This window comes from Protopterus annectens, chromosome 2.part0, assembly GCF_019279795.1.
Source record: "Protopterus annectens isolate FY-2018-M chromosome 2.part0, PAN1.0, whole genome shotgun sequence".
Classification (NCBI taxonomy): Eukaryota; Metazoa; Chordata; order Ceratodontiformes; family Protopteridae; genus Protopterus; species Protopterus annectens.
In genome coordinates, this window is record NC_056728.1 from 1709938897 (window position 1) to 1709952845 (window position 13949).

The window sequence follows — 13949 nt, forward strand, 5'->3', positions numbered from 1 at the left end:
TACTCTTCTGACGTCAGTAAGGCCAGAGTATATAAGACACCGCCAACGCCATGTTCTTCAGTCTTTCTTGCCCCAGATGTCAGGTGCCCCCAAAAGGAAGGCAATACATAAATAAGGCTTATCTACATATGCAAGCAATGCAATGTAATGCAAAATCAGTGTAAGCAAGCAAATAAAACATAGCAGGATAACCCAGTCAGGTGGTATGAAGAGGTTGTTAGGCCCCATGCCTTTACCAAGTGGGGAAGGAGGGAGGGAAACCTGTACTGCAGCTGTACTGGCACTCTAACATCTACATTTATGGTAGGTACAAAACTGTACTATGTTCATCGTGCATACAGCTGCAGTAATCACAGATGGGTAGAGTCCCAAAGCTATGCGTAGGGTGGTAGGTACTATGAGGAACTGGGTTGAGCCAGAATGCCCTGCAAAACAGCAGTGGCAAAGCCTGCTCTTGTTCTGGAATATAAGGGCAGGTGGTAGTGTTTTGTGAAGGTAAGTACAGAACTCCAAGTGGCTGCCTCCAAAATATCCTTAGTAGGAACACCTCTGAGGAAGGCTGTAGAGGTGGCTGTGGCCCTGGTGGAGTGAGATCTGATACCAGTAGGGACAGATTTCCCATGATAGGAATAACAAAACCGTATGCAGTGGCCAATCCACTTGGAAATGGTCTGTTTGGTAACTGGTTTCCCTTGAGCCCCTACGGCATAGGACACAAAAAGTTGTTCTGATTTCCTGAAGGACTTTGTTCTGTTCAAATAATAACGTAGCTGCCTATGGATGTCTAAAGAGTGAAGCAGCCTCTCCCCTTTGTTTTGAGGGTTAGGATAAAAGGTAGGTAGGTGTATGGCTTGATTTAAGGCTACCCTGGATACCACTTTTGGCATAAAAGATGGGTTGGTACGAAGGGAAACCCTGTCCTAATGGAAGATGTGGAAGGGCTGCACCGCCATGAGGGCCTGTAGTTCAGAAACCCTACGAGCTGAAGTGATGGCCAGAAGGAAAGCTGTTTTCCAGGACAAATGTTGCAGATCTGTTGAGGCAGCAGGTTCAAAGGGAGGCAATGTTAATTTTTCTAGTATGTAATTAAGGTCCCAGGCTGGTATTGGTTGCTTCCTTGGAGGTCTTATATTCTTAGCCCCTCTGAGGAACTGTCGTAAGAGTGGGTGAGAGAATAAAGGAGGATCCGTGTTGAATACTGCAGAAATGGCTGAGGCATGTATTTTTATGGAAGAAAATTAAAGTCCACTGTTCAGCAGTTCAGCTAGGTACTGTAAAACCTGAGGCAAGTTCAATTTTCTAGGGTCCTGGCCTCTTTTCTCATTCCAACAGCAAAACCGCTTCCATTTTTGGAGTAAGCTTTTCTAGTAGATGGTCTTCTGGCCTCCAAAATGACATCCTGCACCTCCTTGGAGAGTAGGGACTGTTGTGGTGTCAAGGAATTTTCCATGCAGCGAGGTTGAGTGTTTTCAGCTGACTGTGAAGAGTTTTGTAGCTGTTCTGAGTCAGTAGAAGAGGCATTAGAGGCAGGGACCAGGGAGGAGTATGTGTTAGGCTCCTCAGGAGTGGATACCAGTGTTGCCTTGGCCAATCTGGAGCAATCAGTATCATCCTCGGTTTGTCTGTTCTTGCTTTCAAAGGCACCTTGGGCAGAAGGGGCAGAGGTGGGAATGCATAAACTGTCCATGCTGTCCAACTGAATGAAAGGGCATCCACTTTCCAGGCCTTTGGATGAAAGGTCCTTGAACAAAACTTTTTCAGTTGATGGTTCCTGTGGGAGGCAAAAAGATCTATGTCTGGCCTCCCCCACGCTTGGATTATCTCTGTAAACACCTGAGGATGTAACTTCCATTTGTGTGCATCTGTCATATTTCTGCTTAGAGTGTCTGCCAGTGTGTTTTCCAGTCCTGGCAAGTACTGTGCTTGAAGTTCGATTTGTCTTTCCAGAGCCAAGTTCCAAAGAGTCATGGCTAGTCTGCACAAGGGGTATGAATGTGTTCCTCCTTGTTTGTTTATGTACCACATTACTGTGGTGTTGTCTGTTCTTATCAGTAATTGTCCTGGATGCAGGAAGTCCTTGAAAGCTGTAATTGCATTTATTACTGCTAGCATTTCTTTTTGAATGATGTGAAGGCGCTTTTCCTTTTGGGACCATCTGCCCTGAATGCACCTGTCCTTCATGTGCCCCCAGGCGTAATCTGAGGCGTCTGTGGTTATGACTTGTTTTGCTTGAGGCTTGCAGAATGGAAGGCCTGTGTTTACTTGACATGCTTGGGCCCACCATAGAAATTCCTTTTGCAAACATGGAATTATTGGTATAATTGCTTCCAAACTGTGACTGTTGAGACCATAGATTTTTTAGGTACCATTGAAGTTTCCTCATATGCAGCTTTGCACATTGGATTAGAAGAATGCAAGATGCCATGAATCCCAGAGCCTGCAGGATTTTCCTTGCAGTAAGCCTGGTACTTTTTGCTAGTGTTTCGAAGTACTGAGATAGTTGCCCTTGTTTTTCTGGCGTAAGATATGCTATCTGGGTGTTTGTGTCCAAGTTGGCACCCAGGAAGGTTATTTTCTGAGATGGTGTTAGCCTTGATTTCTCCTTGTTGATGGTATATCCCAGAGAAAGCAGTAACTGTGTCACACATGCCAGATGTTCCAGTAGTATGCGTTTGCTGACCGCTTGGATCAGGCAGTCGTCCAGATAAGGGTAAATTTGTATCCCTTGAAGTCTGCAGTAGGCAATCACTGATGCCAGACACTTTGTGAATACTCTGGGCGCAGTAGATAAGCCAAAGGGCAATGCAGAGAATTGATAGTGGATTGAACCTGCAAGAAATCTGAGGTATCTTCTGCAGCTTTGTCTGATTGGGACATGCAGGTATGCCTCCTTGAGGTCCAATGTTACCAGCCAAAACTCCTTGCCCAGCATGGGAAGAAGTTGCTGTAATGTGAGCATCTTGAATTTTGGTGCAGTAGGAATGTGTTTAGGATGGATAAGTCCAAAATGGGTCTCCAGTCGGTTCCTTTTCTTGGTACCAGAAAAAGTCTTAAACCTTGACCTTGTTGGTGTGTAGGTACCTTTTGTATAGCTCTCATGTTTAGGAGCTTTGAAATTTGCAGTTGTGCCTCTGCCCTTTGATTTTGTGGCAGGTTTGGCATGCCTCTCATTTTTGGAAGAGTGTGAAATTGAAATTTGTAGCCTCTGTTTATAATGTCCAGTATCCATTTGTCTGTTGTGACAATATGCCAATTGCTTGCAAATAATGCTAGTTTCCCTCCCAAAGGTGCTGCCAGCTGAGACTTGCTTGGCATGGAAATGAGGGAGTCATTGGGTTTGCTTCCTGTATTGTTGTGCACTGTCTTCACCACCTCTTGGTGCTGGAGTTTGCCATTGTCTGCCTCTATATGATCCTTGTGATTGCCCTCTGCCCCTTGTGCGTCTGTATCTACCTCTTTGGGGCTTGTCAGTGGCTGGAAAGGACCAGTTTTTTGAAGGCCAATTTCTGCTAAAACGTGGTGGTTGGACCTGTAAGAAAGCCTTGACAGTTTGCATAGATTTGGCTTTTTCTTCCATTTTCCGTAGTATCTCCTCAGCATTAGTACCAAACAGTACATCCTTTTGTAAGGGAGCATCAAGAAGTTTAGCTTTCATATGATCAGGTAAATTTTGTTCCCTAAGCCAGGCATGTCTGCGAATGACTGATCCTGTAGCAGCCACTCTACTGGAAGCCTCTAGGGCATCATAACCACATTGTAAGGTGTGTTTACCCACTTGCTCCGCACTATGCATCATATCCTGTAACTCTTTTAAATCTGGTTGTTCAGGTTGAGACATTTTGTTCCTTAATTGTGATAGCAGGTACTGTTGATATTTAATCATATGAAACTGACAGTTTAAGGCCCTCATGGCTAGGGTGGCCGAGGTATATACCTTTTTACCCCACCTTTCTAGAGATCTGGATTCCCTTTCTGCAGGGAGTGGATTCTTGGCAGTGGAGGCCTTTAATCCCTTGGGGCCTTGTGAAATGGTTTCAGGGTCAGCATTATGGCCTTTGTAGAGAAATTGGTGAGAGCTGGGTACTCTGTAATACCTGTCAGGTTTTACTGGTGCAGGAGACAGAGAATCAGGGTTAAGGCAAGCCTCCGAATAGACATCATCCAGTACATCCAAAACAGGGGGTATAGCCAGAGGTCTGTGCTGAGGTAACCAAAGAAATTCCCTAAGTCTTTTCTTGGAATCTCCCTCAAAGTGTGCAAGGTTTCCCCAAAAGAGAAATCCTCAGGAGGGGATACAGAAGGAATGGACTGTTCTGCATCTGAATCCTCAAAAGGGGAGTAAGAGTGTTCCTCTGCATCAGAATGTTCTGATAAAATGGATCCCTGATCAGAAGAGGGAGATTCTTCCTCCACTCTGGGTCTCTTGTCAGGAGGGGGCTGAGAACCTCTGATAAGAGTAATTAAATCCTCAGCCATTTTAAGCATCTGTTTCTTAGGCATGGGTCCAGGAGATGGGCCCTGTGCAACAGGCCTCGTGGGATGCCTGGCTGCTTTGGCTTTAGTAAAAGCCTTTATTGAAAAAGAAGATGAGGGCCTAAATACACCATGGGTGGAGGTGGACCTGTCCACATTAGTAGGCTCGACATTGGCAGGGGCTTCGGTTGTAGTCTGGGAAAGGGCCGAGGACCCAGCAGTCTCGGGTACAGAGGACACCGCCAAAGGAGTGTCGTCGGTAGTCAGGGACTGCAAAGGCGTCTCGCTGAGAACCGGACCACGTGTAGCCTGTTTTGGCGTGGTGTCGGCGGGGACAGCGAGTCTCGCGTGTCGGTCCTTTTCCTTGCGTTTTTTGGACAAAACGGTAGTCAGAGAGTCTGACGACATTTTATAATCAAAAGCTTTACCAAAGTAGTGTTGGGCGAACTCCGCCCAACGCTTGATAGTGCGTTTATTGAAGGTAGCGCAAAAGCGACAGCCTGAGACGTCATGGTCTGGGCCCAAACAAGGTATGCAAAGGGAATGGAAATCCTTATGCGGTATTTGCTTCCCACAAGAAATACAATTATTAACTTTTTCTGACATCGGTCTGAGGCAAGAAAAGTTTCAACGGGGTACTTAGCTTTAAAGAAGACTTCGGTTCCAATTTTTTCGTAATACAGGAGCTGGCCGACCGGCACTTGCGAACTGCTTCTGCTTCGGGCACCGCGCGGCAAAAAATACTGAAGAACATGGCGTCGGTGGTGTCTTATATACTCTGGCCTTACTGACGTCAGAAGAGTAAGCGACGACAACCGACGCCAGACCAAGACTTTGGAATTCGGCCGACCGAGGGACCGCCTGACGGCTGAAAACCCATCTGTGATTACTGCAGCTGTATGCATGATGAACATCCTATCCCTCCAGCATGTTTTGTTCATTGTGATAAGGTTTAGATCCCTGGAGCGTGTGGCTCTGAGGGACTGGGATTTCTTTAAGTGGAGCATGTCCAACAGCTCAGGGTTTGACATGGCCTTGTATGTTAAGCAGAGATCACCTCTGAGTAGACGATATGCCACAGAGTATAGCTGGAGTTTTTTTTAGACGGTCAGCATATGGCATCTGCATTAGGCCTGTGATTCTTTTAGTGAGGTATTTCTGTGGCCTTTCCAGCTGTTGCAGATGTCTTGTGAGGTACATACCAAATGGGGCATTATACTCTATAATGGGTCTAATGAGGGATGAGTACAGTGAGACAATTACCTCTTTTTTTCTGGATGAAAAGCTCTTAGTGATGAGGTGTGCCACATAGAAGGATTTCCTGACTGTTGTGGTGATGTGGTTATCGAAAGTGAGACCACTGTCCACTTGTGTCCCTAAGTCTCTCATCACACTTTCGATGTTTAGTGTCCTGCCACCTATGTGGTAGTTCATGGGTACATGTTTTTTTCCAAAGGGGATAACTATACATTTATTGGCATTAAGCTTGAGCCCATGGCTCTGGCACCAGGCATCTGTTTCTGTAAGGCCCTTTTGTAGAATATCCACATCATTTGGGGATTCAATAATGGCTCCCAGTTTGCAGTCATCTGCAAACTTTGTTAGCCAGAGTCCCTTAGTGTTGGCCTGTACTTCAGAGAAGTCGATGCCAGACAAGTGGTCCCAGGACTGAACCCTGAGGTACTCCACTTGTCACTTATCTGGAGCTGGATTTGGAGTCGGCTACTTTTACAGTCTGGGTTCTGTCAGTAAGCCAGTTGGCAACCCATCAAGTGAAGTAGGGATTTATGCCCATCTTAGTAAGTTTATCTATGATTCCAGAGTGGGGGATGGTGTCAAAGGCCTTGGCGAGGTCCAGACAGGTTGTGCGGACCGCCTTACCCTCGTCCACAGCTCTGGAGACCGATTCGAAGAAGTCAATCATATTCAGGAGACAAGATCGGCCCTTCACAAACCCAAACTGGGTGGGGTCCAGTGTTTGAAGGTTGCCAATGCCTTTGTTTATAAGTTCCATGGTAATGCGTTCCATGCCCTTGCAGATCAGGCTTGTCAGACTGATGGGACAGCAGTTCCCGGGATCCAAGGCAGATCCTCACTTGTGGACCAGGATAACTGTAGCTGTGCGCCACTCAGTGGGCATGAAGCCTGAGGTGAGGCTATGATTAAACATGACACTTAGGTGGGGTGCCAGTTCATTCTGTAGTTCATGTAGTACACAGCCCGGGATGTCATCTTGTCCCATGGATGCTGTATTCTTAGCTTTGGAGAGTGCTGTTTCTACCTGTATGGCTGTGATTATCAGAATTTGGCAATCTTTTGGTATTGAGATGGCCCCTTTAGGAGGTGAGAGGGGGGTGAAGTTGGCACTAAATCGATCTGCCAGGATATTGGCAATATCCTTGGGATCAGTATATTTAATGCCATTCTGTTGTAGCTCAGAGCAAATCTGAGCATTGCCATTTAGACTCTTGACATAACTATAGAATGCCTTGTTGTTGTCTTTGGAATCTTTGGCAATTTTATTTTTGTAACTAGCTTTTGAGGATTTTATGAGGGACCTCAGCTTCTTACTGAGGCTGGTGAGGGAGTTTTTTGCATCCTGGGATTTTCCTCTTTTCTGCAACAGATTCTTCCTTCTGTTGTATAGTTTGTTTATAGCAGGGGACCACCAGATTGGCTTCCTTTTTTTGGAGAAGAGCATCTTGGTTCTATTTGGGATAGCACGAGTCATGCACGAGTGGATGTGCTCGTACAGTGCCTTAGTGTAGCATTCTGCAGTCGAACTTCCAGATCCCATCTGCCTGGGTGTTGTGAAGTTTGTCACTTCTGACTTCAGTAGCATGAAGTTGGCTTTGGAGAAGTTTTTTAAAGAGGTTTTCTTATTGGGGGGTGGGGGTGGGATGTGGATGTCAAGGGTGATTTGCTTATGGTCAGACCTGACCAATGAGGGGGTGACCACAGGTGTGGAGCATCTATCTCCCATGTTGCTAATGACCAGGTCTAGGATATTGGAGCCCCTGTTGGGACAATGGATTGGTTGATCCAGAGCGTTGGAATTTATGAATTCCAAGAACCGTTGGGAAAAGAAGTTGGTATCTGAGTAGTTTTCCCAATTAATGGCAGGGTAGTTGAAATCACCCAGTATTAAGGTGTTTGGTTGTATCTTAATATTTTCCAGTATGTTTAGGAAGGTGTAGTGAGAATTTTGGGGTATGGTGGGGGATCTGTAGCAAGCTACAATTTGGATTGCAGTCTTACCTAGTGTTAGCTGCATCTGGAGAATTTCAGTGAATCCTTATTTTTGCTGGAAACACGTTTTGTGCTTTAATACTGTTTTTCTTTAAGCTTTCAAACAGTGGCACACATGCTTTTCTCTTTAACATCACTAACATTGAATAGTCACTGTCAAACCTTATAGTATTTTCTTTAATTTTAACTGGACAATTAGTCCATGCAGCTTTTAAGACTAAATCCTTATCTTGACCCAAGACAAATCCTACAATTACTGACCTTGGTGAAGGCGTTTTTATTTATTTATTTATTTATTTTTTTAAGATGAGTAAGAAATTGATCTATGTGTCCGTCTGATGAAAAACAAAAAAGCTTCAGGCAGGTTAAAAGTTTTAGGCAGCCAGGTATTAAGGAAATGAATCATACTGTCTCCCTTTTCTTTTTCAGGAATTCCATAAATCCTGATGTTATTCCTTATAGATCTGTTATCTTAGTCTTCTATTTTTTTCCAAGAATAAGTTATTTTGTTTCAGAATAAATCCAGTTTTATTCTCATTTTCAAGTAACCTTGCATCAAAATCAGACACTGCCTCTTCTACACTCGAGGTTTGTGATGACTGTTGTTTAAGAGAGAGAAACTCAACACTTCAACTTGTTTTTTACATTCCTCTTTAAAATTATACATTTTGCTTTCTAATGTGTCTGTCTTTACAGATAACTCACTGATGTTACTTAGTATAGCCTGTGTGTCTTTTTTCATTGTATAATCCTATACACTGGACTTGAGTGGCTCATTTGGAGACAATTAGTTCTTTCTAGTTTTCTTGATAGGAAAAGCAATTAAAAGAGTTTCAAACGTGTTATTTTTTGTAATAAATCTTTCAGCAAATGTTCAACTATAAATCTATCAAGTTTTGAAACATTTTATATATATATATATATATATATATATATATATATATACATACATACATACATACATATATATATATATATATATATATATATATATATATATATATATATATATATATATATATATTAGTAAAAATCCTGTCAAGAGATTTTAAAATGAAGCAGAGCTAAAAAAAAAAAAAACATGCTGTTAACTGCTCTCCACCTTGGTCACACCCCATTCATAAGCATATACACATAGTGTTTAGAAGCAATGTTTGTATCACAAAAGGAAGACTTAACATCAGTGGAAAAGTTATTACATAACACTATGAATTTTCATCAATAAGAATACACACTGCAAGTTTAAAACGATTATCAAACAGAAAACATTGTTGACAACAGCTAATTAAATTATTAATGCTAGCAAACACACTCAAGTAACCAAAAGACTTTAAGCAATGAAAAGAAATGGAGAAGGCATCCAGCAAAGCTGCCTTAACATGGGCCTTGGTCTCTGCTGATGCTGACGGAACTTTAAAATTGCACAGTGCTACTCTAATGCATGTTGACGCGTAACAGTTGTACAAAACTGGATATTAGCTGGCTGACACTCGAGCAGAAGCCCAAATGTTATACATACTGTCACAAAAGGCATCCTACAAAAACTGGCAATAACCTAAAACAAACCAATTTTATTTCACGGATTAGATTCTCTTTACCTTCACAGGTCTATAAAGCTCACTGGATTGCTTACAAAAAGCAGTCAAATGATATAGCATCATTAGAAAGTTAGATAAAAAGGCGATTGATATGACAAAATGTTGACACACAAAAACACTCCTCTAAGTTGGAGTATTCCTACATCTGTACATCTGAATAACTGTCTCTGTGGATCCTTAAAATAAAAAATCAGCATTACACTAAAATGTAAACACAGCAGCACATAATGTATACACAAGTACCTTTAAAACTGGCAACCAGCTTACAGTATCATTGCCAAACCCCCTTCCCCAACACACACACACACACACACACACACACACACACACACACACACACACACACACACACACACACACACACACACACACACACAAAACCTACAATAAATTGCATATAAAATGACATCACACAGAGTGAACTTAAATTACTTACGGTCGTGAGTGAGCAGTTTCATAACGTTCAAAAGGATGAGAAAGATCATGTTTGTTGTTCATGTAGCACTGTGTACATAGGTCATAATCAAAACAAATTTTACACTTCCAGCGCATTCCCCTTATTCCATGTTTCTTGCAGCAATCACATATAATGTTAGGATGGCGGACACCTGAAGAAGTACAAAACAACAAAAATAAAGTTACTACATATGGATGAATTATGCTTTTCGTCTTCAGACTTTCAATTTCACTTACGATTTTGGCACCTGAAGTTGACAAATCTGTTATAACTACTTACTAAGCTCACAGGGAGTACAAATGAAGTAAAGATAATGTGAGAATTTTTTATGAGTCTGTTATTTCCATCTTCTGTGGTTTTAGTATATTTTTAAGGGGTAGTCAGTCACCAACTGGAAGCTGCCAGAACACGACAACATTACTGTTGGCTATGTAATGTTACACTACTTCACATGACATTATAAATGAACTCCCAAGCCTATCAACTCCTCAATAATTCACTTCTAGTAACTTAAAGCTGTGAAATGAGACTATACTAAATATATTATTATTCAAACTATATTGAAAGTTACAACACACACACACACACACACACACACACACACACACACACACACACACACACACACCTAAATGCTGAGAGCGTTGACAAGCCGGAAAAAAAATACAGAAAACACAGAACAGCGAATGAGGAAATTGCTCTTCTCCTTAAAACTTCTTGGGTAGGACAAGTCAGATGTATAAACCTCCTACACAAGTTTGACAGCAGGCATAGATCAAAAACAAATAACTAACCCACTCACATCAAAGGGGGTCTCTTTTTAAAAGCATACATTAAACAGGAGCATTTTATTCTTAAATAAAACTTTTTTCCACAAATCCATTTTCCTACAACTAAAACAAGCTTTAGTTTATGATATAAAGATAAGTAAGTAAATTATCTCAGCAAATCACAGGCAGGTTTCCTGCTCCTTGTCATCCCAGTAGGTTATGGGAAGGCAAACTGGTCAAATGTTCAGCAAATTCCCAAATGGGGCACCATCACAGTCACAAGTTAATTACTTATTTACTTTTTTAAATTAAGGAAACACTCCTGCTGCAGTTTATTACTTAAAAATAAATAAGCAAAAACATTCTTATGGGGTACGCTGCCTTAAAAAAGGAATTTAAGATTATGCTTGCTGATGTCCCTGTCTTCAAAGATATGTTGCAAAAAATCTGCCACAAAAAAAGCCCCGGGAATACAATTATCCTTGGAGAGCTCAATATAAATGCAGTTAGTACAGAAGGCAAGGCTCTGAATAAAACGGTTCTTCAATATAACCTGGAACAGCTAGTAAAATAACCAACTAGGTACAATCCATTACCAGGAAATCACTTGGCTTTGAATCTTATAATTACAAATACAGCTAATCTCTGTAGAAACCTAAACATTTCATCCAACTGATTTAGTGACCACTGTGCTGTTCTTTTCTTATGGTCTTTTAAATCTATTCAGCTAATTTCCCCAAAAAATCACAGTTCAAACATTCCCTGAGCAAAAACTATCCCTATTTGATCTCCTTTTAAACACTACAGCGTGGACACCAGTGGATCGGATCTAATTCGACCCAGTAATGGTCTTGCCTTTTTTTTTATCTCAATCTTCTCTACTATTCACTACTCCCTATGCCCCATCACATGCAGAAGGCTGAAGAGGGTTCAACAATGCCCCTGACTCTCCAACGAAATTAGGAACCTCATCCAATAAAGAGTTAAGGCTTGGAAAGTTTCAAAACAAAACTCGCAAAATGACCAACTACACTAAGCCTCTCTATTAGAAAAGAATCCAAAATAGTACCCAACTCCTCTAAAGGCATCCATCTCCAACAAAAACAAAATGCCGAATGGACTTTTCATTCTTCCTTCCTACTCGTCTAGTAAAGTTGCTACAAACATAAGCAATAACAGAGGTAGTGACTCAAACCTTTCTCATCTCCCATATGCAAGACATCACCAATTCCTTTCCTAGTACCTCATCTACTCCCCCATCAATAAATACCAACTCTAAGCCACATGTACCCACTGGCAGAATGTGCAGCTACCTTTTATTCCTCTAAAATCTCTATTAAACAAACTTACAACCATCTAAAACATTTGAAACTCTCATCTCTATAACTGACTGGTCTTCACCCTTCATTTCTTAGGAAAGCTGCTGCTAAAATTTAAAAGCCCCTTAGGACCTACATTTTCATTTTATCCCTTACCTTATGAGTAGTATCACCAGATATCAAACACTCCTTAATCATCCTTTTACCCAATGTGTCTGCAGCTAAAACATGAAAAGACTTTCAGCCTATTTCTAATCTTTGCCCCTTTGCCAAAGTATTTGAGAAACTTATTTGCAAACAATTACTCAAACATATTAACAGCTATGGCCTTGTATCAGAAAAACAACATGGGTTCAGAAAAGTTTTAGTTCCACCACAGTCTTACTTTTAGCAACAGACACCATATACAACATTAATGATGCTCATATTACAGCAGATACATCGGTGGACATGACCAGGGCATTTGAAACTATTAACCACAAACTACTTATCGCTAAAATGAAAAAAAAAAATCAGCTTTGATCTAAACACCATAAAATGGTCCAAACGCCATCTTGAAAATAGGACATTTCAAGTCCTCCTTAACAACCACCTTTCAACATTGGTGTACCACAAGGCTCTGTATTAGGACCACTTCTATTCTCTTTACTTATTAATAATCTCACTGAAGACCTACCAGCGTTGAATGTCACACTTTATACAGATGACATTTTTCTTCTACATGCCCATAAACATCCACATGTCTGCAGACACAACTGCAGAAGTCCTTCTCAGACATGTGCTCTTGGTCTGAATCTAGCAAACTTTTAATTAACTATAAAAAGACTAATGCTATGCCATTTGCCTCACACCACAAATTAGCAAACTTGCCAACCATAACCATTACTGATAATAACATTATTATTCTGCATGTTTTAAAATATAAATACTGACATCTGACCCTTGAGTCAAATCCATCCTTCTCTCTATCCTTTCATACAAACAATCTAGACAAAAAGGTGCTCTCCCAACTGAAACTCTGCTACAGAATCTCTCAGCTTCTCTCACTAGCCACTGGCACAATCTTCACTAAAAATTGCCTCTTACGTAAACTAGAATATGAGCTACCTTTACTTATCTTTCACAAGGCCATAACACTCATAGGCTGCATACAAGAAAATGCAAAATCTGCACATTTGAATTACTAGCAGACTCATACTCACACCAGTGCAATCTTCTAAAGAGTTTGGAATTACTAACAGTAACAGGGCAACCCATGTGCTTGGCAGTCTTGTATACAACATACTTAAAAAAGGTTACTGCCCTCATTTACAAAGAAAACTACCTATTAGACAGCAACTATACACACTAAGGAATAGGTAAGACAACAGCATCTTTCTAACTATGCACCCTTTTAAAACTATAACTGGAGAGTATGCCTTCTCCAGAGCTGGGCCAACATTATGGAATAAATTACCATCAGAGGTAAAAAGCTAAGGCTCTCTGCAAGGACCAACAGCTCCTTGAAAACACCTCCACAATGACTCAACTTGAACATGCTTTAAGGAGAATGGTTAAATGAGACACCTGTACAATCCAATATGCTTTTAATTCAGGATTCCTTAATCCCTCCTCTCTGATGTTTAAGTAAATCCAAAAACAACAATCACTATACTACGTATACTAACTGTATATATGACATTTTGCAACAAATGTTTTAAATATGTTAGGTGTACATAATGTGTACATGGGCAGTGCAGTGGTTAGAGTTGCTGCCTCCCAGCAACAGGTTCCCCAGTTCGATTCTCGGCTGGGGTACCTGCTGTGTTGAGTCTGCACGTCCTCCCTGTGTTCATGTGGGCTACCTCTGGGTGCTCTGGTTTCCTCCCACATTCCAAAGGCATACATCTGGAGAATTTTCCCCCTGGGCCTCCGCTGAAAATGGGCTCTGTCCCAGTCAGACTTTCCCGGTAAACAAATGTTAAATAAATAAATAAATGAATAAATAAAATGTACACAAGATACATCTAGTTACATGGGCTCCTGCCATACACAGTGAGTCTGGGCTGTATATACATCCATATATATATATATATATATATAA

At 41.3% G+C, this 13949-nt stretch overlaps 1 protein-coding gene across 1 annotated transcript in view; it reads right to left on the reverse strand.

Moving 5' to 3' along the window:
- Positions 1 to 13949, reverse strand: part of MIB2 (MIB E3 ubiquitin protein ligase 2) — a 1775226-nt gene that overhangs the window by 1289185 nt on the left and 472092 nt on the right. The window contains 1 exon segment of the mRNA XM_044061758.1: positions 9757 to 9928. Within this exon segment, the coding sequence (XP_043917693.1) occupies positions 9757 to 9928 (172 nt within the window).